The 26,257-nt window shown below is 44.5% G+C and overlaps 1 protein-coding gene and 1 pseudogene across 9 annotated transcripts in view; one reads left to right on the top strand and one right to left on the bottom strand.

Moving 5' to 3' along the window:
• Positions 1 to 26,257, bottom strand: part of ACSL1 (acyl-CoA synthetase long chain family member 1) — a 77,341-nt gene that overhangs the window by 13,931 nt on the left and 37,153 nt on the right. For 6 of the 9 annotated variants that reach the window (XR_006216499.1, XR_006216498.1, XR_006216497.1 and 3 more), the window contains 13 exons: positions 23,035 to 23,099; positions 20,364 to 20,465; positions 17,957 to 18,056; positions 17,557 to 17,735; positions 12,157 to 12,189; positions 11,941 to 11,992; positions 10,613 to 10,686; positions 7,960 to 8,037; positions 7,812 to 7,889; positions 5,927 to 6,061; positions 2,413 to 2,547; positions 1,394 to 1,489; positions 366 to 438 (listed from right to left, as the gene is read on the bottom strand). Coding sequence is in view for 6 of the 9 variants with exons in the window: in XM_042982974.1 (XP_042838908.1) it covers positions 366 to 438; positions 1,394 to 1,489; positions 2,413 to 2,547; positions 5,927 to 6,061; positions 7,812 to 7,889; positions 7,960 to 8,037; positions 10,613 to 10,686; positions 11,941 to 11,992; positions 12,157 to 12,189; positions 17,557 to 17,735; positions 17,957 to 18,056; positions 20,364 to 20,465; positions 23,035 to 23,099 (1,200 nt within the window). In the remaining 3 variants the exon portion in view is untranslated. The remainder of the gene's footprint in view (positions 1 to 365; positions 439 to 1,393; positions 1,490 to 2,412; positions 2,548 to 5,926; positions 6,062 to 7,811; positions 7,890 to 7,959; positions 8,038 to 10,612; positions 10,687 to 11,940; positions 11,993 to 12,156; positions 12,190 to 17,556; positions 17,736 to 17,956; positions 18,057 to 20,363; positions 20,466 to 23,034; positions 23,100 to 26,257) is intronic. The other 3 variants (XM_042982977.1, XM_042982976.1, XM_042982978.1) reach the window with 3 other exon arrangements.
• Positions 3,290 to 4,661, top strand: LOC107181273 (annotated as a pseudogene).

Genomic DNA, 26,257 nt, shown 5'->3' on the forward strand with positions numbered 1-26,257 from the left:
ACCTAGCATAGCACCCAGCGTAAATTCAATTCAAATTTACCAGCAAATAATTAGACCCCAATCAATTCCTCGTAGGCTCTGTTGGGCCCAACATTCTGAACCTGGTAAAAAGGGCATCATGTCTCAGCTGTCAGCCTCAGAATCTAGGTACATTGCCCCCTGTGTTACAGCTGGGTCCTCAAAGCACATCCTGCTCTGCCACAGCGGCTGTTTTCCACCAGGCGCCCTGATTTATGAGGCTGCCCCAAGGCCTAATCACTCGAGACCCAGAACTTAAGTTGGTTAATGAACCAATGATGAACCCAATTCCAGTAATTCTGGTTGGAATAACAGGCTTCCAATAAGCAGTGGCCCGCTATGCGTACCTGCTGTCCAGTCTCCAGGCATGGTCAGGCAGCACCCGGCAGTGCATTCGGTCTGTCCGTAGCCTTCGTAAAACTGGACCAGCAAGAGATGAAACGTTATTAAAGGAAACAGTCACACCCATGCTGCAAGTGCACAAACCATTAAGTTCTTGTAACTCCTGAGCAACGGCTGACCATGACCATAGTGAAATCTCTTTTTAAATGTTGTACAAGTAAAACCTTGGATGGCAAGTAACTTGTACCGCGAGTGTTCCACAAGACGAGCAAACATTTCTAATGAATTTTAACTTGATAAACGAGCGATGTCTTGCAATAGGAGCAGTATGTGAGGCCGAACGTCACATGATCACAGCTGAGCCAATGGTTCTGGGGATTTGCTTTGACATAGGAGTGCTTTGGATTACAAGCATGTTTCCGGAACGAATTATGCCTGCAAACCAAGGTTTTACGGATATGGTAAATTTGTAGGCTACTGCTACGGCTTTGTTATGGCACCCAAACATCTTCACCCCCAACACAAAACACCAGCCTCTGTCCATGGTCATCTTCTTCTACTTAACCTCCTGCAGACAGGCCAGGGGGACACTGACGTGGCCCGACAGGTCACACTGCACACCACCCACTCGGGAATGTCCTGGCTCTGTGAGCTCTCGGCTCTGCCCCACGCATGTCTTATATGTCACCCAGTCTCTCCTGCCTCCCCCGACCCCTTTAAGGCAGGTTTTTCTCCATGGTTTGCAAGTGGGGCTTATCGCTTGCGACCCATTTCTATACCTCAGGCCTGGTTAAAGGCGAGTCTCCTGGACTGTGCTTGACCCTAGAGAAAATCACACAGTCCGTGGTGGCCACAGACGCATCTTCTCGCGCCTCGTGTTAAAGACATACACGCTCCTTTCTCCGAGCAACCCACGCATGACACGATCTTCCCAGCCAAAATAAGACACCGAACTATAAGGATGACTTTTGGAAAGGAGATTCCTGGGCTTGGAAAAGGCGGAGACAACCGGCTGCAGTGATGCCCATCTCACCTGACAGCCGAGCGCTGCTCTCAGAAACGTCAGCACGGTGGCGGACACGGGCGCGGCTCCTGTGACCATCAGCCTGACCTTTCCTCCCAGGCTCGACTTACAAGGCAAGGAGAGAGGAGACAGTGAGGGTCAAATGACTGCACGTTGGTGGGCTTCTCCAAGACACCTTTTGGGAACCCAGTACCCCCAATCCACCACTCCTTCTCCGCAGCCACACAGAGCTCACCCATGCACACACAATTCACAGGCGTTCAAAGGAGGAATGCCTGGCTGGAGCTGAAGCGACACCCTTCACTCTCAATGGGTCTGAAGAATAACCCAACACCACTACTTGTGGGTATTGTTTTGTTTTTTTTTTTTACTTGCAATTAAAAAATATTATTTTTTTAATGTTTATTTATTTTTGAGAGACACAGAGACAGAGCTTGAGCAGGGGGGCGGTGGGGGGGGGGGGAGACAGAGGGAGACACAGAGTCCTTAGCAGGCTCCAGGCTCTGAGCTGTCAGCACAGAGCCCAACACGGGGCTAGAACTCACGGACCGTGAGATCGTGACATGAGCCGAAGTCGGATGCCCAACTGACCGAGCCACCCAGGTGCCCCTACTTGCATGTATTTTTAAGGAATTAGCACAAGAGTGTGGTGGACTGGGGGCAAACGCCACATTTTTTGGCATTTGTTTGGACATAATATCGTTATTCCACATTCTTTATCACTTGTACCTAAAAAATGACATTGAAAGTAACATACCTGTTTCAGAAAGCAAAGCAAAATAAACAATTAGAAAAGCTCTAATACCCTGATTCCTTTCCTTCCCTGCCATCTCACCACGTTGCTCAGGTTTATACTGGATACTAGGGTTTACTTAGTGGCTTGGTCCTTAATTTTTAGAAATGTGCCAGACTTAATAAAAACATGCCATTCTCTCTTACCTTCATACTTTGCTTTAAAAAAAGAGCCCTCATAGAAACTCTGAAGCCAAAGTTAGTTTACATGACAAACAACAGTTTTGATCTGTCACCTGTATCTTGTGGAAGATCAGTTTATCCCACAGGCTGTTGTTTCTAATGATGCCACTGCGAAGCTCTGATTCTTTTCTCTTGGAGGCAAAGTCCAGGAGCCATCGCTTCAGGGTGGTGTTTGCCTGCCCAAAAATCTGATGGGTCAAGAAAAGAGAAGGTTTTAAAATGACGAGGATGGCTAGAATCAGAAAGTCAGACAGCAACAGGTGTCGGCAAAGGTGCGGAGAAACTGGAACCTCCCCCGCTACGTTGCTGGGGGTGGGGTGGGAAATGTCATACAGCTCGGTCACTTTGCAAAGTAGACTGGCAGTTCCTCAAATAGTTAAACACAGAGTTACCATGTGACCCGGCAATTCCGCTCCAATGTAAGTACCCAAGAGAAAAGAAGGCATGTGTCCATGCAGAAACTTGTCCATGAATGTTCATAGCATCATTATGCACGATAGCCAAAGAGGGACGACAACCCAAATGCCCACCCATGCATGAAAAGATAAATAAAATGTGTTATATCTGTTCAATTTAAGAAACACAATAGATGAACATAGGAGAAGGGAAGGAAGGAAAAATAAGATGAACACAGAGAGGGAGGCAAACCATAAGATACTCAAATACAGAGAACAGCCTGGGGGTTGCTGGCAGGGTGTTGGGTGGGGGCGGATGGGCTAGATGGGTGACGGGCAGTAAGGAGGGCACGTGTTGGGATGAGCATTGGGTGTTATATGTAAGTGATGAATCACTGGGTTCTGCTCTTGAAACCAATATGACACTGAATGTTAATTAACTTTAATTTAAATAAATAAATTTAAAAAATAAAATGCCAAACCATTATAACAGGACTGATCTTGTTATGTCAAAAAAAATGTGTTATAGCTTTCTGCCCGTGGACGCCGCCGAGTAAGCATCGTGAAAGTCTCCCCTCCCACCGCCGTCATGTCTAAGTCAGAGTCTCCCAAAGAGCCTGAACAGCTGCGGAAGCTTTTCATTGGAGGTTTGAGCTTTGAAACAACCGATGAGAGTCTGAGGAGCCATTTTGAGCAATGGGGAACGCTTACGGACTGTGTGGTAACGAGAGGTCCAACACCAAGCGCTCCAGAGGCTTTGGGTTTGTCACCTATGCCACTGTGGAAGAGGTGGATGCAGCCATGAATGCAAGGCCACACAAGGTGCATGGAAGAGTTGTGGAACCAAAGAGGGCTGTCTCGAGAGAAGATTCTCAAAGACCTGGTGCCCACTTAACTGTGAAAAAGATTTTTGTCGGTGGCATTAAAGAAGACACTGAAGAACATCATCTAAAAGATTATTTTGAACAGTATGGGAAAATGGAAGTGACTGAAATCATGACCGACCGAGGCAGTGGCAAAAAGAGAGGCTTTGCTTTTGTGACCTTTGACAGCCCTGACTCTGTAGACAAGATTGTCATTCAAAAATACCATACTGTGAACGGCCACAACTGTGAAGTAAGGAAAGCTTTATCTAAGCAAGAGATGGCTAGTGCTTCTTCCAGCCAAAGAGGTCAAAGTGGTTCTGGGAACTTCGGTGGTGGTCGTGGAGGTGGTTTTGGTGGGAATGACAACTTTGGCCGCAGAGGAAACTTTTCTGCCATGGGCAGAAAGCCACCGCGAGGTGGCTTTGGCGGCAGTCGAGGTGGTGGTGGACATGGTGGCAGTGGGGATGGCTATAACGGATTTGGTAATGATGGAGGCAACTTTGGAGGTGGTGGAAGCTATAATGATTTTGGCAGTTACAACAATCAATCTTCAAATTTTGGACCCACGAAAGGAGGACATTTTGGAGGCAGAAGCTCTGGCCCCTATGGTGGTGGAGGCCAATACTTTGCCAAACCATGATACCAAGGTGGCTATGGTGGTTCCAGCAGCAGCGGCTGCTATGGCAGTGGCAGAAGGTTTTAATTACGGCCAGGAAACAAAGCTTAGCAGGAGAGGAGAGCCAGAGAAGTGACAGGGAAGCTACAGGTTACAACAGATTTGTGAACTCCGCCAAGCACAGTGGTGGCAGGGCCTAGCTGCTACAAAGAAGACATGTTTTAGACAATACTCATGTGTATGGGCAAAAAAACTCGAGGACTGTATTTGTGACTAATTGTATAACAGGTTATTTTAGTTTCTGTTCTGTGGAAAGTGTAAAGCATTCCAACAAAGGGTTTTAATGTAGATTTTTTTTTTTTGCACCCATGCTGTTGATTGCTAAATGTAATAGTCTGATCATGACGCTGAATAAATGTGTCTTTAAAGAAAAAATGTGTTATAACCATACAGTGGAATATTACTTGACCATTTAAAGGGATGAAGTACAGACCCATGTTACAACATGGATGAACCTTGAAAATACGCTAAGTGAAAGAAGCCAGACACAAAAGAACAGATATGTCATGATTCCATTCATATGAAAGTCCAGAACAGGGAAATCTATACATGCAAAAGGTAGATTCATTTTGCCTGGGGGTAGAAGGCGGTAGAGGATAGCTATAGGTCAGGTACAACGTTTCCTTTCAAGGTAGTAAAAATGGGTTCTGGTGATGGGTGCAGAGCTCTGTGAATGTCCTAAAAACCTTTGAATTTTACACTTAAATGGGTGAGTTAGGGCGCCTGGGTGGCGCAGTCGGTTAAGCGTCCGACTTCAGCCAGGTCACTATCTCGCGGTCCGTGAGTTCGAGCCCCGCGTCAGGCTCTGGGCTGATTGCTCGGAGCCTGGAGCCTGTTTCCGATTCTGTGTCTCCCTCTCTCTCTGCCCCTCCCCCGTTCATGCTCTGTCTCTCTCTGTCCCAAAAATAAATAAAAAACGTTGAAAAAAAAAATTAAAAAAAAAAATGGGTGAATTATACGGACGGTAAATTATATCTCAATCAAGCTATTCTAAAAAGTTTCTTTAAAGAACCATTAAAAAAACCGAGCAGGTTCTCATAGATAACAGAAGCCCTGCTTTCCAATAAAGAGCATGAAAACTGCCCGGTCCAAATTCATCTTGAAGAATGCTCATGCCACAAGCTGGTCTGGCCCAGGATGTGTGGTCCGTGCCACAGTGACGCCCTACGGAGAGGCTGGCATTCTCTCCATCCCTGGCTTGGCTCAGTCGTTTCTTTCTACGTGGCTAAGTAAGTCATGTTATGTGTGCGTGGACATTATAATTTATAGAGTCGTTTCACAGTTATTGTTCTCATGTGATGCGATTAGCAATTTTATGAGCTACACAGCATGGGGCGGAGGGAACAGTCCATCGTGCAGATGAGAGAACAGAGGCTCAAAAGAGTTTACTGTACAAATAAGGTGACCTCCCACTTACACCTGTGTTGGGCCTTTCAGTTAACAAAGTCTGTTGGTCTGTTTTTTTTTCTCAGAGTCCTTACCAACAGCTCTGTGAGGTAGATGATTTCTGGTTTTACCGATGGGTAAACTGCGCTTTCCTGAGACCATGGGAACAGAAGGTACCCGGCTGAGCCCGATTCAAACCCAAGTCTCGGACTCGAGGTCCCCCTCTCTGCTGCTCAGAACTTACTCGGTCAAACATCCGGTTCAGCAGTCTGGGGACCACAGGAAAGATAGTGGGTTGAAGTGCCTTGAGGTCGTCCATAAGCAGCCTGATATCTCCTTGGAAAAATCCGATTTTAGCTCCATGACACAGCATTACACACTAGGGCAGGAAACGAAAATAACATCAGCATCGCAACAGGCGCTACACAACATACACACAGATACACAGGGCTTCAGCTTGAGCATTTTGGACCAGTTTCCAGAAAGTTTGAAGTTTCTACACGTAGGTATCTTTTCAAAAAGTGTTCTTACATTCCCCAGTCATTGCACAACATGGAAATGCGGGATTTCTCTTGATCATCCTGAAGATAAAGGAGCTGGTTAAGAACCAGGGGGTGGCGTTTTTAGGGACGATGACGGAGCTTCCGCTGTTTTAGGTTTATGATAAATGGGTGGTGAAAGTCACGGGATCCAAGTATTTTACTCTTCTAGAAACTTTAGGCCTAATTTATTCTCAAAACAAAAACCTAGCTACGTTGCAAACTTGGCTACTTGCCAAGCTTATTAAAGTCTCATTTTGAAAATCTGAATCTAACTAAAAATTTCTGAAAAGCCACTGGATATGTTGCCATTGAGATCCCGGGCCACCAAACACCAGAGTGGCCTGCTGTAGGATCCATTGTGTGGATGTGTTCCTGTCTGATGCAAATGGCACTGGCAAGCCATAAGTGCTTGACAGTCAGCCTATTTTAAATTTTAAAAAGAAAGAGAGATTCAAAAGATGATGTCACGGAAGTACAAATGGTCTCAGGCCCGAAAGCAGAAACCACTGGAAAGGGACACCACCGTTCACAGTTGAAATTTTCAAGCGCAGGGGGCTTTTGTTCAGGTGTGCCCCGACCTCCCAGGCATCCTTCCAAAACTGCCATTAGTTATACATGGTCCATTATCAGCTCGCTTGAGATCACTCTGGAAACTCACAAGATCTCCTGAGGTGTGCAGTAGCAGAGGTAACAGATGGAAGATGGGATCTCGTGACCCTTGATCCTTTAGGGCTAAGAGTGCCCTTGAGGGCAGCAGCCAATCAGAGGGCCGCTAGCTCTGGATTAGTCACCTCTTTGTCACAGACACCTCGCACGGTGCCCGGCACACAGCTGCTGCTCAGTAAATATTTGTTAAATGAATGGATGGCACCCATTGTTTTTTTTCCTAGAAGTATACGATCCAAAATTGTCCAAGAAGGAAAAGAGATGGTTCTCGGTCAGTTTTTAAACTAGTCACACAGTTGTGCACAGGGAGCCCGGGCAAAGGTCAGCTGTACATCACCCTGCTTTCCCAAGGGCACTGAGAATACTGGTGAAAAAAAGTGTGTCTTAAGCCGACTTGTGCGCTATTAACAAGCACCATCAAAAATAGAGACTTCTTACAGAGGCAGAAGCCTCTCAAGGCTTTGTAGGATGGTGTTCATAAAAACTCTACTTTTAAAGTTAAATTTCTGGAATCATGCCCACGTGCATATCCTTTGAAAGTCTCAGCTTCTAATTTTAAGATGAATGATTAATAAAGTTCAGATATCGGGGTGCCGGGGTAGCTCAGTCAGTTAAGCGTCCAACTTTGGCTCAAGTCATGATCCCACGGTTCATGAGTTCGAGCCCTGCGTCAGGCTCTGTGCTGACAGCTGGAGCCTGGAGACTGCTTCGGATTCTGTGTCTCCCTGTCTCTCTCTGCCCCTCCCCTGCTTGTTCTCTCTCTCTCTCTCTCAAAAATCAATAAATTTAAAAAAAAATAAAGTTCAAGTATCCGGACCCCCACTCCCAAATTTATACTCCTTAAAATAATCAGCACCATTTCTAAAACGGGGCTGAGCAAAGAATTAACTGTGGGGATGACAGTCTACACATGAGACTTACCTGCAGAAGCTGCTCATACATGTGTGCAAGTGGCAAAAACGAAATGTGTGTGTCACTGGCATTCAAGGCAAGTACCTTCTGTAAAACATGACAACTTAGCACAACAAAAACAAGCAAGCAAGCAAGAAAAGTAAAACAAGGGGCCTACCTCTACAACTCTTTCAAACATATGGGCAAGAGGCAAGAAAGAGATCAAAGTATCATCTGGGGAAGGATCAACCGTATTCTGCAAACAGATACCAGCAAGCAGAAAAGCATTAAGATTCCCAGAAATTCCCCATTTGTATTTCAGAGCACATAATACCTCAATACCAAGGAGAAACAGCTTTTGCTTACATTCTTAATTTTTTTTTTTTAACGTTTATTTATTTTTGAGACAGAGAGAGACAGAGCATGAACGGGGGAGGGTCAGAGAGAGGGAGACACAGAATCTGAAACAGGCCAGGCTCTGAGCTGTCAGCACAGAGCCCGACGCGGGGCTCGAACTCACAGACCGCGAGATCATGACCTGAGCCGAAGTCGGCCACCCAGGCGCCCCTAAAATTGTTTCTCTCCAAAGGATTAAATGAAAATCAACACTTTAATTATACAGTTAGAGTAGAGCTCACTCCTGATGAAGTAAACCCACTCCTGACGACGTTAATCAAAATAAGGCAGATTTTGTCCAGATTGGGATATTAAGGAATCATGTGCTTGAATTATTTAGTGTTTCCAAGATACAGTACCCCACAGCCCAGTAAGCTCAATGTCACCTTAAGAAGTAAAAGGTCCGTTCCAACACAAGGTAACATATTATGTTGTGGAAACAGAAGATCTATTACAACATAAGATAGTGTATTGTGTTGAAAAGGGAAAGGACGAGAGAAGAGAAATTGAATTTCCAAGCTCTTTTATAGTATAAACGCATGTTGAGTATTTTAGTTTGATCAACGTCTTCACCTGAATGGCCTACTTCACCCCATGAAAAATAATCTTGATTTGTTTGGTGCAAGCTCTGATCTGGCACCATCTGCAATAAAATGCTGATTGTGATACAGGTTGCAGCTGGATTGAGCAAGGCATCTGGTTTCCGTTTCAAGGCTAAGAATGTTCATGTTATTTACGTACAAAATTCTGGCCAAAGCAGGGGCTGCCTTACAGCAGCTGTTGCCACACCAGCTAAGGAACGGAGGCCTCGTCGGGTGTCTACGCAACCATTTCTGGGCTGTGCCCGTCCCCTCCTTGAAGCTGGCCTGTCCCTCACGATAATGTGGTGACAGATGGAAGCACCAGCAAACTCAGCAGCTCCAGAAGCAGGTGATGGAGGCTGCACACGCCATAATCTTAGCTTTATTTTATTCAAGCGTGATCTGCGTCCCAAATAGTACATCTTCGTAGGAAACTGCTACATAATGAGGAGTCAGACTCGGTAATTTCTATACTTTTCAATTTTCTGATTTGGTACCCGCCCAGCCCCCGCCCCCAAATGTATGTTACTAAGATTAGAAGTTTTACAAAGTTGTGAGTGCCCCCGATAGTATAATTAATGTTAAACAAAGTTTGTAGCCATTCGCCTCCATGAGCCACTAACCTTATTTTAAGTTTTCTTTGAAGGCTAATTAGGAAATTAAAATTCCAGGTGGATGAGGCACTAAATGTTGAATTCTGTTTATAAAGTTGTATGTCGAAAAAGGAACTGGGGACTAAGAAAGTGTGAGTGTAGGTAAGAGACAGACCTTCTCCAGCCACCAAAGATGCACATTCCCCAAAACCATTCGGCACAGGCTCCCAGCACAAAAATTAGGACCTACGCAACCCTCCCAGAGACCGCAAAAGCAAATTATGTAAAATGTGCCAAGGGCAGGAGGGAAAGGCATGATATTGCTTGATAAGTACTTTTTTTTAAAAGGCAAGTTTGAAATATACCCTTGGTGCTACAGACTGAATTATGTCCCCCTCCCCAAATTTATGTTAAAGCCCTAACCCCCAGTGTGACCGTATTTGGAGATAGAGCTCCTGGGGAGGTAATTCAGGTTAAATGAGACCATAAACTGGGGGGCTGACCTAATAGGGCTGGTGCCCTTGGAAGCAGAGGAAGAACCACCAGAAACCTCTCTCTCATTCTCTGTGTGCACAAAGAGGAAAGGCCATGTGAGGACACGTCGAGGAGGCCAGAAGAGAGCCCTCACCAGAAACCAAATTTACTGACACCTTGATCATGGATTTCCAGCCTCTAGAACTGTGAGAAAATAAATGTCTGTCATTTAAGTCACTCAGCCTGTGCTATTTTGTTATGGCGGCCCCGCAGACTAGGACACTTGGAGGGCAAACTTTAATAGGAAACCAACTGAAGGTCAAGGTTTTAATCTTCTCATAAAATAGAAGTCAGATCAACTGTAATAAATAACAGTAATTCAAAAACCTTCCGCAGCATTTAACGTTTCATTGTCCGCTTAAAGAAATTATTTTCCCCACCCCAGGATGGGAGCACTAGAGAGTCATTTCTTCTTGGTCCTCTCCTGGAAACATTTATATAGGGCAGTACCCACATGAAGTGTTACTACATAAAAGTTATAATAACTTGTCCGTCAATTCAGCTTAACGGTCACAAGCAGGAATTGGAGATTAGGTCCACAATGAAAACTATCTGAGAGAAGGTGATCTTAGACCATATTAGAGCTCAGACCTCATCCCCACGTCAAACAGTGCTCCAAACACAGCAGGGACCAAACATGGCGGTTCTGCCATAAAACACTTTCATTCTTGAGGCCTAGTGCCAACCACTGAGCGTGAAGAAAGATGGCAATATCCCAAACACTTACCTCTGTGATTTTCACAAAAGCTGAACAATCACTCACTATATTTCGATGAGTGATCAGGGCTCCTTTGGGGTAGCCTGAGGAACACACATGAGCAGAAACCAAGTTAAAGAAACGCCATCCCCAAATGACAGGAATTAAGGAAGCCCAGAACCCTGTATAATTGGGGCCTCAAATGCCTCTAGTGTTCGGTGCAACTGTGAAAGCCAGATGCTGAATGACACTAAATCCCTAAACAATCTGCAATCCTTTACATGAAAAGATTGTCTGAAACAACCTTTATTAACATGGGTGAGTTTTAGAGGGCGTGTGTAGTGGGAAGAGGAGAAAACACAGGAATTTTATTTCTGGAAATAAAATGTTGGTTTATCCCAAGAAACGCGCGGATCCACTGTCGCCTTCAATAAATGTCTGAGGAAATACACGGCACACTCAGATCCTGGGAATGTCTGACAGGGCCACAAGGACACTGTGCTCGCAACACTTCGGTCTCTTCTGCTTTTAGTCCATCTGTAGTTCAACTACGTCACCTGTCGGTCACCCAAGAAAGGGGGCAGGGAATACACACCTCCGGATACCACTTAGAAGCAACCGCATTTCATTGGGTAAATTCCTAGCAGTGCTACTGCTGGGTCATAGGGTAGGTCTATTTTTAATTTTTTGAAGAACCTCCACACTGTTTTCCAGAGCGGCCGCACCAGTTCGCATTCCCACCAACAGTGCAAGAGGGTTCCCATTTCTCCACATCCTCACCAGCATCTACAGTCTCCTGATTTGTTCATTTTAGCCACTCAGGAGTGCTGATGCATAGGGGCACTTGTACCCCAATGTTTATAGCAGCACTTTCAACAATAGCCAAATTATGGAGAGAGCCTAAATGTCCATCAACTGATGAACTGATAAAAACATTGTGGTTTATATACACAATAGAATACTACTTGGCAATGAGAAAGAATGAAATTTGGCATTTTGTAGCAACATGGATGGAACTGGAGGGTATTATGCTAAGTGAAATAAGTCATACAGAGAAAGATACCATATGTTTTCACTCTTATGTGGATCCTGAGAAACTTAACAGAAGACCATGGGGGCTGGAAAGACCATGGGGAAAGGAAAAAAAAAAAAAGGTTAGAGAGGGAGGGAGCCAAAACATGAGACTCCTAAAAACTGAGAACTGAGGGTTGATGGGGGGTGGGAGGGAGGCGAGGGTGGGTGATGGGCATTTAGGAGGGCACCTTTTGGGATGAGCACTGGGTGTTGTATGGAAACCAATTTGACAATAAATTTCATATTAAAAAAAAAAAAAGAAGCAACTGCATTTCAAACCTTACCTGTAGTTCCACTGGTGAAGCAAATCACTGCAAGATCTTCAGGTGCTGGCGGCTAGAGCACATTAAAAACAAACACACAAACAAACAAACAAACTCAAAGGTGTATAAGTCAGAACAGAAAGAAAACTGTAAGCCATACATTGATCCCCAAGGTTTCTACTAGTCTTGGAGACTAGTTATCAGCAGGGCTTAGCAGGGCTGACATCGTGTACTCACCTTAGGTCTCTGTCTGTTGGCTCTTCCCAGGTCCTTAAGGAGAAGAGAAAAAAAAAAACTTAAATGGAAACATTTTCAAAATGTAAAGAATAAGGCGACATCGATAAAGTCACTTCAACTTGACTCTACTGTGGGATTCACTCAGAGCTGGCTCAAAGACAGTGTCCGTTTCAAATGAAAGAAACTGACCACTTTAATTAACCTGAAGTGACATATTTATGCATTGCTCTAACAAGCCATTTTCCAGGGGCATCTTAGTGGCTCAGTTGCTCAAGCATCTGACTTCCACTCAGGTCATGATCTCACGGTTCTTGAGTTCGAGCCCCGCGTCAGGCTCTGTGCTGACAGTTCAGAGCCTGGAGCCTGCTTCGGATTCTGTGTCTCCCTCTCTCTCTGCACCCCCCCCCCATGCATGTTCTCTCTCTCGCTCTCTCAAAAATAAATAAACATTAATAAATTTTTTTAAAAAGCAGCCATTTTCCAGTTGTCTTCTCTCATATAAAACCAAATAAATGGTGTCAGGACTAGCCCTTGAAATAGGATTTATCCAAAAGACAGGAATCAGAGATTTTTTATGACGGATTTCTTGTCCGCACTCCCACACCCTTTTATGGCTGGCTCTTGACCAAAAGCAAACCATAGTCATAACCAAAGAACTGCAGATGCTCTGCGCCCTCCTGAGACCAGAGCACAGCACCGACGTGTGGCCACCCAGCTCTGGATGACTGGATCACCGGCAGTCCCTGCAGGATGAAACGCTACAGGCTCAAATATCTATACTCCCCACATGGAGTGGATAAAAGATTTGGGAACCTCAGATTATAAAACAGTCCTTGACATGGGGCTCCTGGGTGGCTCAGCTGGTTGAGCCTCTGACTCTTGGTTTCGGCTCAGGTCACGATCTCACGGTTCACGGGTTCAAGCCCTGTGTTGGGCTCTGCCCTGTTAGTGCAGAGCCTGCTTGGGATTCTCTCTCCCTCTCTCTCTGCCCCTCTCCTATTCATTCATTCTCTCTCTCTCTCAAAATAAATAAACAAACTTAAAAAAAAATAAAAGTGTCCATGACAGAAGACAGAAGAGCACTGCTGGATGGACACAAAGAGCTGCAGGTTCATTTCCAAGGATGCATCTCCCAGCAGCTGGTTCCCAGTCACTACCTGGGGTCCACTGTGATGTTGTTCAGTTCACTGCATGGAGGTATCTTGGTGGCCACTTCAATTAGCTATTAATTTCTTTAATGAACTATTTATATTCCTTTCCTATTAAAACAGAATAGCTTGAATGAGCATATGGAGTGAGCATGCTAGAATTACATGGAAATTTGATCAGTGTGCTCAGGGCTCAGTGAGTTTCTGCCCAGCATACACTTTTAAACCATTTTTTTTTAAAAAAGTTTATTTATTTCAGACTTTAAGCTGTACTACAAAGCTGTAATCATCAAGACAGTATGGTTCTGGCACAAGAACAGACACTCAGATCAATGGGACAGAATAGAGAACCCAGAAATGGGCCCACAAACATATGGCCAACTAATGTTTGACGAAGCAGGAAAGAATGTCCAATGGAATAAAGACAGTCTCTTCAGCAAGTGGTGCTGGGAAAACTGGACAGTAACATGCAGAAAAATGAACCTGGACCACTTTCTTACTCCATATACGAAAATAAAGTCAAAATGGATGAAAGACCTAAATGTAAGACAGGAAGTCATCAAAATACTAGAGGAGAAAGCAGGCAAAAACCTCTTTGACCCTGGCCACAGCAGCTTCTTATTCAACATGTCTCCGGACAAGGGAAGGGAAACAAAAGCAAAAATGAACTATTGGGACCTTGTTAAAATAAAAAGCTTCTGCATAGCGCAGGAAACAATCAGCAAAACTAAAAGGTAATGGTCAGAATGGGAGAAGGTATTTGCAAACGACATATCCAATAAAGGGTTAGTATCCAAAATCTATAGAGAACTTATCAAACTCACCATCCAAAAAACAAATAATCCAGTGAAGAAATGGGCAAAAAACATGAATAGACACTTCTCCAAAGAAGACATCCACATGGCCAACCAACCCATGAAAAAATGCTTAACATCACTCATCATCAGGAAAATACAAATCAAGACCACAATGAGATACCCCCTCACACCTGTCAGAAGGGCTAACATTAACAATTCAGGCAACAAGAGATGTTGGTGAGGATGCGGACAAAGAGGACCTCTTTTGCACTGCTGGTGGGAATGCAAATTGGTGCAGCCACTCTGGAAAACAGTATGGAGGTTCCTCAAAAAATTAAAAATAGAACTACCCTACGACCCAGCAATTGCACTACTAGGTATTTATCCAAGGCATACGGGTATGCTGTTTTGAAGGGGCACATGCACCCCAATGTTTATAGCAGTACTATCAATAACACACACACACACACACGCACACACACACAATGGAATATTACTCAGCAATAAAAAAGAATGAAATCTTGCCCTTTGCAACTATGTAGATGGAACTAGAGGGTATTATGCTAAGTGAAATTAGTTAAGTCAGAGAAAGACAAATATCTTATGACTTCACTCATATGAGGACTTTAAGACACAAAACAGATGAACATAAGGGAAGGGAAGCAAAAATAATATAAAAACAGGGAGGGGGGCACAAACATAAGAGACTTAAGGACACAAACATAAGGAGACTTAAATAGCTGAGTAATAAGGAGAGGGTTACTGGAGGGGTTGTGGGAGGAGGTATGGGCTAAATGGGTAAGGGGCATTAAGGAATCTACTCCTGAAATAATGGTTGTACTATATGCTAACTAACTTGGATGTAAATTAAAAAAAATAAATAAAAATTTAAAAACAATAAAACAATAAAAATATTAAAAAAAAGTTTACTTATTTTGAGAGAGAGAAAGAGAGATAGCACACAAGCAGGGGAGGGGCAGAGAGGGAGGGAAAGAGAGTGAGAATCCCAAACAGGTTCTACACTGTCAGTGCAGAGCCCAATGCAGGGCTTGATCCAATTAACAGTGAGATCATGACCTGAGCTGAAATCAAGAGCCAGATGCCTAACTGACTGAGCCACCCAGGCACCCCCAAACCATTTTTAATCTTAATTACATTTTAAATTATGTATATAATAGACTGCTGATTAAAAACAGGAACAGTGAAGTCCAAATAGAAGTCAACTAAGAGCTAAAGCAATAATAATTCTTTTTTTTTTTAAAGTAATCTTTATCAGACCCAAATCTCCACTCATCTGTTCAAAATTCTTACATAACTTCTTGAGATCTCTAATTCTTCAAAAATTGATATTAAGTAAAATACAGCCACAGCTACATGCAGTTTGGCTTTTATTTTATTGGGAACACACATGATCAAAATTAGTGCCCTATATGCCAAGAAGGTTCATAGCCTCAAACCTGTATAATGACATCATGTAGAAAAGAGTACGGCAACCATAAAAATAAATGAGTTGCCATCTTCAGGCTCCAAATGCCCAAACAAAACAAAACAAAAACCTCGCCCAGAAGGAAAACTGAATTCTAGTTAATGAATAACATGCTGAAGTATTTGGGGGTAATAAAATCTGCAACTTAATGCAAATGCATTAAAAAAAGGTAATGAATGAATAGAGGGACAGAGTAATGCACGAATATGTGATAAAGCAAATATATTAAAACATTAGCTGCATATGTTTGGTGGGCATATGGCAGTCTACTGTACAATTCTTGGTACTTTGTACCTGTTCTTGTTTGCATGTCTGAAAATATTCATAATAAAATATCCCCCAAAAGCAAAAACTCCAAATACCAATATTTCTCTTTTTGATCCTATAAAAACATATATCAACATAAACTTGATCATATGATCAACCGGAAGGCCAATGTTAAATTCCCTTCTTAAAAATTACTTAATCTTTTGCTTACAAATTTTTAAAACCCAAGTATGAATCATATGACACAGGTAAGTGGAAAACAATGTCTTTTATAAATAAAATCTTTAATGTTAACTTTACATTACAATCTTCATTTACCTAAATGTTTTCATCTTAAAATCATGTCATCATAGAAAAATAAAAAAATACCAAAAAATTCCTGTGGGTGTGTGCATGTGTGTGCACGTCTGTGTGGTGGGGTTAGGGAAAAGATGGAGGAAAAAGATTACATTGTAAATGGCATTATTGCGATCACAAGTGAAATTAACAAATGTGCAGAAATGCTAGGCAAAAAGCTAGCTAAAAACCCAACTGAACAGTACAGCACACCCATTCTTATGGACTAAGCATCTATTCTACTGTGTGCGTCTCTGTATAAATGTGAGGCAGAAGGCTCTGTTAGAACAAATTAGTTTCTCTATGACCGCTAAGTTCCTCCGGGAAGGTATTATATAGATCCTTGTTCATAGCCTCCAATTCCTTGTAGGAGAACTATAAGTAAAATTTCAAACCCTATTTATAACAGTTCCAGGAAAATATTTATAACATTTTCAGAAGGAGAACAGCCAATTCCTGTGATATGTACCTGACAAGATCCTCCTCTTACTAGCTTCTCTGGATTAAACTCTAATCCAAATCCAACTGGGAGAATCAGCTTTTTACATGTGATGTCAAACAACCAATTTAAATATACGCCACATTTGTTTTCCTAGAATGGTTACCCTTAAAGTTCTGATTAAGGTGAATCTCAAGAAATTTAATATAAAAATAAACCAAATCAAACATCTATGCTGGAAATCCACCAGGACGCTACAAAAGCAACTTGGGAAAAAGAATAATGAGGCAGATTTCTATAGCTGGCTCCATTTTAGAAACAAATCAGTAAGTAAATGGCATTAAAGGCTAAAAAGAACATACAAACTTAAATCTCCACCTGAATCAGAAATTCACATTTCTGGAGCACTTGGGTGGCTCAGCTGGTTGAGCATCCAACTTCGGCTCAGGTCAGGATCTCGCGGTTCACGAGTTTGAGCCCCACATCGGGCTCACTGCTGTCAGCACAGAGCCTGCTTTGAATCCTCTGTCCCCTCTATCTGCCCCTCCTCTGCTTGTACTCTCTCTCTCTCTCTCTCTCTCTCTCTCTCTCTCTCTCTCTCTCTCAAAAATAAATAAACATTAAGAAGAAAAAAAAATTCACATTTCTACCATTTATTGGCATGGCTGGTCAGTGCTCTAGAATAAATGTGTGAGCACCTGCAACTTGTTTTACGAGAGTACTTTTTATCAGATGGGATGGATTCACACTGAGACATGCACGTAGAACCCTTCCTTCCAGTAATGAGGCAGCAATTTCCACCCTATGTCTTTTATGGGTTGCTGCGATGCCCAACCAGAGCTAGGATTGCATGATTGCACTGGATACCACATGTGAGCCGAAATGGCCTCAGGGGCGCCCACCAGGGAAGTGGGAAGGATGACTCACCTCCATTGCCTTCAGACTGATGATTTCTACGCCACACCTTTTGCCTCGTTCTAACAGATCGATGCCATAGGAGTCCATGACGACTATGGTTTTAAGGCCTGGCGTTAACTTATTTTCTACACCTTCTAATAGCGTGTTGGCCTTCTCTGGCTTGTCAACAAAAACCAGAGAGAGTTCGGCTGGGAATGAAGAGATACAATGAAGAATGAGCTCCGAGATATTAAAAGCCTGACTGTACGGTATCTGACACCAGGCTATTTTCAGGACTTACAGTCTTTGAATAGAAAGACAGATGTGTATTCAAACATAAAATCCCTATCAAATCAAATATAACCAAATGTAAAGTCATCAAATCTAACTGATAACTAGGCCAGAGCCCACCTGGAGACCCCAGACATACCTTTGTTGACTATGTAGGTGATGGCTTCAGCTCCAAGCGTATCATAGAGGGGAACGGACACCATGGAGTAAGCAAAGCATCCCTGTTCAATGATCACCCACTAAATGAACAGTAAAGGTCAGGGAAAGAAAATGAGATGTCATCACGGAACCACTCCAAGGAGAACAACACTCTAGAGAGATTCAAAGTGGAAACACTGGATGGGGCAAAATCAACATTTGTGTGTCTACTCCTATGTGCCAGGCACCACGGAGGATTCACGATGCAAACAAAACACCTGCCCCCTTCTTAGAAGGACAGTGCAGTTGGCCGGAAGAATCGAGGCAAATATGTGAGAAGATAATTAACCGTACGAGATAGTGACCGGCTCAGACACGAGGGAGCCGGAAGTGACCCACCTCCACGGGGCACGTGACTGAGCTCGCCCTCTGCAAGGGCAGCACGGTTTGGACAGATGGAGAGAAAGGCAAGGAGACTCCAGGAGCGGGGACTGCGTGAACAAAAGCAGGGGGGAGGGCAGTGAGCACTCAAGGGTGCCCCGGCAGGCAGGGTCGCAGGTGGTCTGTGGAGGGGCCTGGCCCCATCCCCAGGTAATGCGCGGCCACTGAGGGCTTCTCGGTGAAATGGAGGCCCTGGGGTGTGAGAAGATCAGCTGTGCAGCCGTGTGCGGTGAGACCTGGGAACTGGGGAAGGAGGGACACCCCTGTCTAACAGGAAAAATGTTCTGGGCAAAATCTCCCCAGAAAAGTGATGAAGAAGTGGTACCGGGACCGGTCTCCTTGCCTCTAACTCAGCAGCCACGTGGCAACTGATCTGCCTACAAGGCAAACATGGCAAGATGAGCCTTTCGCTAAAAATCCTTGCTGGTGCCCCTCATCTCCAGCTGCAGGTCTCGAATCTGCAGAATCCGACACGCGGCCACGGCACAGATAAAGGCACAGCTGCTGTGGAAAGGCAGCACACCCACTTACATTCACTCGGTCTGGGGCAGTTTTGCTCCTTTTTCTTTCCTAGCATCAGTTTCAAGTTACCAACATGGAGGGCAGGTCCAAGCTCCTCAGCAGGGTCCATGATGTGGTACATGTAGTCCTGTCTTCCCTGCCCCACCAAGCTCTACCAGATTGAAATCCCTCAACCCCCAGCACAGATACGCTGCTTGATGCAAACATGTCATTGTTCCCGACACTCCCTTAGCTTCCCTGCTCTCATATCCTTCAAGACTCCACTAGGAGGCCACCTCCAGGAAGTCCTCCTTGACTGAGCTCCCCATAACCCTTTTCCCTGTGTCCACGCTTGCCACGCTACAAAGCAACACCCTACGGGCCGGTCTTCCCTCACACGGTACCTTAAGAGAAGGATCCAAATCACTGTTGTGCTTTGGTGCCTCGCGATGCCTGGCACATAGTAGGTGCTCCATACACATTTATTAAACTAGTTCATAAATGTAGGAAGGAGCTTATCCTATGAAGTAAGGTCCTAGTGATAGATTCAGCATAAAATGCCACTAATGCAAACATCTGGGATGTGTTCACTTGAATGGGTTTCACTTACAATGAAAGAAACGAAATTCCATAAGCCTAGTCGTAGTCCAACTGTGGAAAATGCTGTGTATCCCTTACCAGTACATAAAACTCTAGGAAACCAGCCTAATTTATCCAATAGTCGATAGCACAGCGATTGAGCCAACATGTCTTAGACACAAGAACCAATTCAATTCCTTCGAGCCTAGTGCTTGAATTTTTCCAAGCCAAGTTATGCCATTTGTTCACCAACGCTATATATAATACGTGTATTATATATATTTGGAACAACAGCTCCAGAAGAGCTTCTCATTTAAATTGACCTTAATGCAAGGGTTTACAGAAGCACCACGCAGGGGCCTTGGCAGCCAGACAGACCGTGTGTCTACACCGAGGCTGACTCGCGGTGAGGTACTTTTCCTGCTGCCCCCGGTATTTTAAATTTTGTAACCTGATCACAGGGAAAGCTCCCACATTTCAGAAAGCAAAGAGGGGAGTCCGCTACTGCCAAAAACGTATCCAAGTTTCTCTATAATTTATTGATGCTATTTTTCTAATTACAGAGTAGGCCTAGAGGCTAGGAGGATTCTTTGTTAGTTATCTGTTCTAGTAACTTCTTTGTTAGTTTTTGTTTGGGACCTGGTTTTTGAAAAAACAAAAACCAATAATCAAAAAGTGATATATAGATTTTTTCCACCTAAAGGCCAAGGAGGCCCGAGCCTGGGTTTTCATATGTGTAACTTTCTAATGAATAACATAGAGACATATGCTCAGTAGAGATCAGAGCACAAAATCGGGTCCCAAGCAAAGGTCTGTATGAACTCCAGTTGGCTCTTACATGTGAGAACTCTCAAAACCGCACACAATTGGCGTCTAACAGTCAATACCTCAGGTCTGTTCTGAGAAAAGATGCCAATGTACTGATCCGGGGAAGTCTTGAAGCCCTTCTGGATGAGCGCTGAGCCCACACACTCTGACATGTCCGCAACCTGAAACGGGGAGGAAAAAAAATCAGGAACCACGTCAGGCCCAACTCAGGGAACAAAGCTCGCTGGAGCGACAGCCGACCGGGTCTGCTATCTTGGCCAGCAAGTGGCGCCGAACGGCGAAGGGCAGCAGGAGCGAACGGGGTTCCGTCAGCCCTACAGTTTTGTAAAACACGAGGCTGGCTTCACCGGAACTCACTATTAGGAGAACTGGTCATAGGGTTCCTTCTGCAAAGCAGAGGAATCGGATTCTGACAGCTGCAGGTCAGAGGTCACTGGATGCCCGGGCTTCTCACGCACATTTCTATTTTACACTTCAGTTTTATAAAATTATAAAAGTAATACGAGGACGTAGAATAATAGAAATTACTTGCATTTATAAAGAGCAGCAAAGCAGCCCAAACTTGTCATTTGCTATATATAAATACAGAAATAGCAAGTTTGGGGGACACCTTCAAAAAACTTGTAACAATTTTAAGTAAAATGAATAAGTAAATAAATACTATTATTGCAACTAAGTAAAAATAGGTAGATTCATAAAAATGAGGTAGGATTATAAACCTGTCCCCAACCTCTCCCCATTCCCATCCCAAATTAACTACAAAGAAATTTTTTTTTTCATCTTAAAGTTTGGAATGATTTTCTTCATCTCAGTTGCTGAGTTCTCGGGAGCAGTCCGAATCCCCACGCATGCCCGTAGGGAATGAAGCCACACCTGTTCCTGCCCAGAACCCCATTTGTCCTGGCACACAGTGCCACCTCGCTCTGCCTATGGGAACGAGAGCTGAAAGGTGAGGTGACAGCAAGAATGATGTTTCCATATCCCCCCGGCCTTCTCACAACCTCTGCTTGCACATAAGGGACGGGAACCCATGAGATGCTACCCTGGTTTGCGGAGCTTACTAGGCTAGTGTGTGTGCATTTGTATCTCTAGAAAGAGGCTCCCTCAGGTTTTCCCTCAGAAAACCTCACAGGGTTCCGAGCCCCGCAAAGGGCAGAGGCACCAGGCTGACGAGAAGACTTAAGTCTACAAATCCAAAGCTGGCTTCTGTTACGTCCTGTTTTATATCGTCACCAGCCTCTGGCTGAAATGTACAAAACACGGATTAACACCTTCAGGAACCGCCGTGATTTTCAGTCTGCCTTGAAAAGTCCCATCTGCAACGGACCTGTCTTCCGCCTTCCAGCCGGCATCTAACACAAGTAATTCACAACACACCTGTGGATTCCGGGAGGCCGGAACACCACCACGCAGCGTTACGTGTCCAACGCACACGCGCACGACTGTTTCTACACCCCTTGCGAAAATAAAGGACCTTGGCAGCTATTTTACCTTGGCTCTGGAAAGGCACACGAAAAGCGGTGAAATCCCTCTGGTCCCCCGGGCCACGCATCTCATCCCTCCTTCCCCAAGAAAGGTCCGCTAAACTGTTCTGCCTCTTGGCTCTCTGTCAAGAGATACCCAAGCCAAGCCTTCTGCATCTCACTGATCCTCAGATGAGGGAAGGGAAGGAAAAGTGGTGTGGGGTTCAGTCTAGGGAGGGCCAGCGAGCGCTATTCCCGAGCCGGCTTTGTGGCTCCTCGTGACGACCCCCCTGTCACATAGACACTCCAGAGCACAGCTGCCAAACGTGGAAGGAGGAAGCTCACGTGGATTCATGAATGCCACAGGATGATCTGCCTCTACGGCAGGGAGCCATTTCCCGGACAGCTGGGCCGGAAACAAAAGGCAGCAGAAACTGATGCTTCCGGTGGCTCCCATACGTCCTTGGGGTCCTGCCTCCCCAGGGAGAGGCGGGGGCATCGAGATGTCTTGCTATCACGATTGAAATAAAAAGCAGCATCTTCCTGCTCCGCTCCCTCCCTGCCAGTGGAGACTACTGAAACAGCTGTAGCTGTGGATCAGCCAGGACCCACAGGAATAAATAGAAATACACCCAGATCCCAGCCTCCTTTGTTTGTTACTGTTTATACAGTAACACAGGTGTCACTTCCGCATATCTGTTCTGCTCGCTACGGCCGCCCTGGGGTTCTATGTCAGCGCAGTCCCAAGTTGGTCAGGTTCATACAATGCACCGAAGAGCCCTGTACCGGAAGGTATGGACCTCGCTTCTGCTCCTGTTTCTGTCATTGACCAGCTTGTGACGTTAGGCGAGGCCCATCCTTTCCTGGGGTATATTTTCCTCATCTATCACATGAGAGGGCTACTCTATGTTGGGGCTTCTAAATATCACTAGTACCCCTCAAGGCAGAGGAGAAATTCTGTTCTCCCAATGGACTCTTGAGCACACTTCTAGAACATCACCTTAGAATTAAATTCAACTCCGTAATGCATCCAACGTAAGTTCTAAAATAAAGTGCTTTTGAACCACCAATTAAGTTACTTAACCAGTTTTTCCCCAAACTGCTGTGTAAGACTTCTCCCTTTGCATGCTGCACATTGTCCCTGAAGCTCTGAGCTAGTGCAACACGGGGACTCAGTAGCGACCCTCCACCCCTCACAGCGTCTCCGAGAGCTGACCTATTTCAGTACCACATCCTGCACGAGGACACACAGAGCCAGAAAACTCACCTCTTTGTATGAAAGCCATTCATAGGGTTGGTCTGGCTTCCGAGAGCCTAAACAAGGGCCATTATCTGGAAAAAGGAAAACAAAAAACAAAAAATGGGCTTAACATGCATAAATATTCTAATTTGTACTCCATTCTATAAAGGATCAGGTAGACAGATTTTTGTCCCTAGATTAGAAATAATGAGTTCAGGTCGAAAATATGTCCTCCCTAGGTTTCGGTCTCATTTGTTTGTTTGTTTCTATTTTGTTTCTTAAATGGAATGGGAGAAGAGGGAAAAATGAGAGGATATAGGTAAATACAATTTTTAAAGACACTCAATTTGTGAATTCTTCTTCAATACCCTATCGGTTTAGAAAGGAGTCAGGAGCTGAATGGCAAAGAAATTCTGGTGTAGGTGTTCAGAAGACTCCCTCAAAATTTCTAAATTTAAAGCATTCTAACTCAGAATGTAAAAAGGAAAATACGATTCTTCGATGTCCAAATTCTGATGACCTGGACTTTATTTACACAGGCGAAGTCTTAATTGCAGAGAAACAAAAATAAAGAAAAGATGCAAAATGAGAGAAAATAAGGGGGTATTTATAAAAGTAAACGTTAAGAAATATCAGGATGGGAGCACCTGGGTGGCGTTAAGCGTCTGACTCTTGATTTGGGCTCAGGTCATGATCTCTAGGTTAGTGGGATCGAGTCCTACGTCGGGCTCTGCACTGACATTGCAGAGCCTGTTTGGGATGCTCTCTCCCACTCTCTCTCTGCCCTCCCCACCCCCCCACCCCCCACTCACGTGCACTCTCTCTCTCAAAAATAAAATGAACATTGAAAAAAAAAGAAAAGAAAGAAATATCAGGACGTGTCCTGATTCTAACCCAGGTAACGAATAAACAGGAAGAAAGAAAACCCGGTATTAATTATTCACACTAAGTGCTAGCAATAAATATCATTCAAGTCATTTATATTTGGAATTATGCAAGTTTCTTTCTACAGATTAACCCCAAGCTAACTTTATGCTCAGTTTGTAGTTGTTGAAGGAAAACTATGTCCACTCCACCCCCAGCCCCCCACAAAATGCTGCCATATTCAGATGATGATCAGGGTTGACCACATACCAGAATGTTTCTTTTTTTTTTTTTTTTAAGTTTATTTATTTTTGAGAAAGTGGGAGAGAGAGAGAGCACGAGCCAGGAAGAGGCAGAGAGACAGAGAGAGAGAGAGACAGAATCCAAGGCAGGCTCCAGGCTCTATCAGCACAGAGCCCAACGCGGGGCTTCCACTCACGAACCGTGAGAGCCAAAGTCGGACACTTAATCAACTGAGCCACCCAGGCGCCCCCCGCCCCCCGAATGTTTCTCAACTAGGAACACGGGCCCTACCACCATCTGTGTGCCTGCACGGCTTCTACTACAGACTGTTTTGTCACGTCCCCTCTGAACAGGGTATCGGCATTTCTGTCTTGTGACTATAACATATCTGGCTTCCCCATTCCAGGCTCGAGTGGCAGTTCAGATGTTCTGATTTGGTCTGGGGGCCTGAAGAAGAGGGAGGGACAGTGGAGCACAGCCCCCCGTGGCAGCCTTGATACGCTGGACCTATTACACGGAGTCCCCCCGCTAGAGACGGGTGCTGCCTGTGCGGGTCAGTCGTGAGCACGGGGAGGACCCAGGCTGGACGAGTTCTCTGCTCCACACTGACTTCCTGGCTCTCTCTACAGCAGCCTTCATGCAAACAGAAAGAGCACAGAGGGCCTTATTCTCAGACCCACTTCAGTTCACAGGGACTGTAATAAAGACCACGCTGGACAACACAAGGTCCATCAGGGGCTGTTTTCAGACATTTGCCATGCGAAATAATGTGATTTTATTCTTTAAGAACAGGGACTGGCGATCTGTAGGCAGGGGCCGAATCAAGCCTGCCACCTGTTGTTGTAAATACAGTTTTACTGGAACACGGCCTCGCTTGTTCATTTATGTATGATCTAAGACTGCAGCTGAGCAGTCACGGCAGAGACTGTATGGCCCTGAAAGCCAACCATCTTTACTCTCTGGCCCTTTACAAAAAATATGCAGACTCCAGCTCCCGGACACTGGGAACTTAAAAAAAAGATTCTATACCCAGGCCCTACTAACAAAATTTTTGATGTAACTGAACAGGGAAGGGGCCTGGGCCTCAGTGGTTTTTAAAAGCTCCTCAGGTGATGTGCAGTGTAGCCGGGGACAAGAATCCACTGACTGGCAGGTAGAGGGCCCCTCCTAGAAGTGGCTTCCTGCATGCGGTCTGAAAAGACCAGGTTTGAAAACTCCAGGCTGGCTGACTCCTCCTGTCATTCACCAGACTCCTAACTACCTTATCTAGAGGATTTTGCTCTCCTGTAAAGGCTTAATCTTATGGTGGTCTAGAAAATTGAAGCTTAGAATAAAAAGCTCCTCTGGGGCAGGGGGAAGAAGGCAAAGTGATCTGCTGAGTAGTTTCCTTCAATCAGTACAGGTTAAGAAGACTGAACTTCGTTTTCTTCAACTTCTCGGAAACATTCACGTAAGACCCTCATTTTCCAAGTAGAGGAAGGTGACTAAAAAAAAAAGTTACTGTCCGAAGATGAGAGGAGAGTCAGAAGTAGAATGTAAGTTACCACACGACCTAGATGAGTTCATTCTCTACTAATAGTGGAAAATCATATAAACATTTATACACGTGACTCTGTGGTACTGGTAAAGATTACACACACATATGAACATGCATATACATACACACATATGTTTATTATATATATATATATATATAATATACAAATATTTTGATGTGGCCTTATGTTAGGCTGCTGTACCTTATGGGTATTTACTATCACAGACAAACCCTGCCCCTCACCCCAACTTTGAAGAAGTTCACAAATTAAATGCTCTCCCTTTATCGTGGGGCTTAATGAATCTGCTACAGGAACACCAGGACAAAAACACAACAGAGCAATCCAATTTTACCAGTATCAAGTAAAAACCACGGCACTTCCTGAGCACATACCACATGCAACATGTCGTGGGGACAGAGACAGTAATAGCACACGGCCCCTGGCCGTCAGGAGACTACGGCCTAGGGAGCAGTAGGAAAAATAAAAGCTAACCACCGAAAGATTTAAATAACAAACGTGTGGATCCCAAAGACCATTTCTAGAGAGTAACCCGGAATAAGCCAAAATGAAGGGGCTGAAACAAAAAGAGGGGTGGGGGGAAGTAG

This window comes from Panthera tigris, chromosome B1 (assembly GCF_018350195.1).
Source record: "Panthera tigris isolate Pti1 chromosome B1, P.tigris_Pti1_mat1.1, whole genome shotgun sequence".
NCBI classification, from domain to species: Eukaryota; Metazoa; Chordata; class Mammalia; order Carnivora; family Felidae; genus Panthera; species Panthera tigris.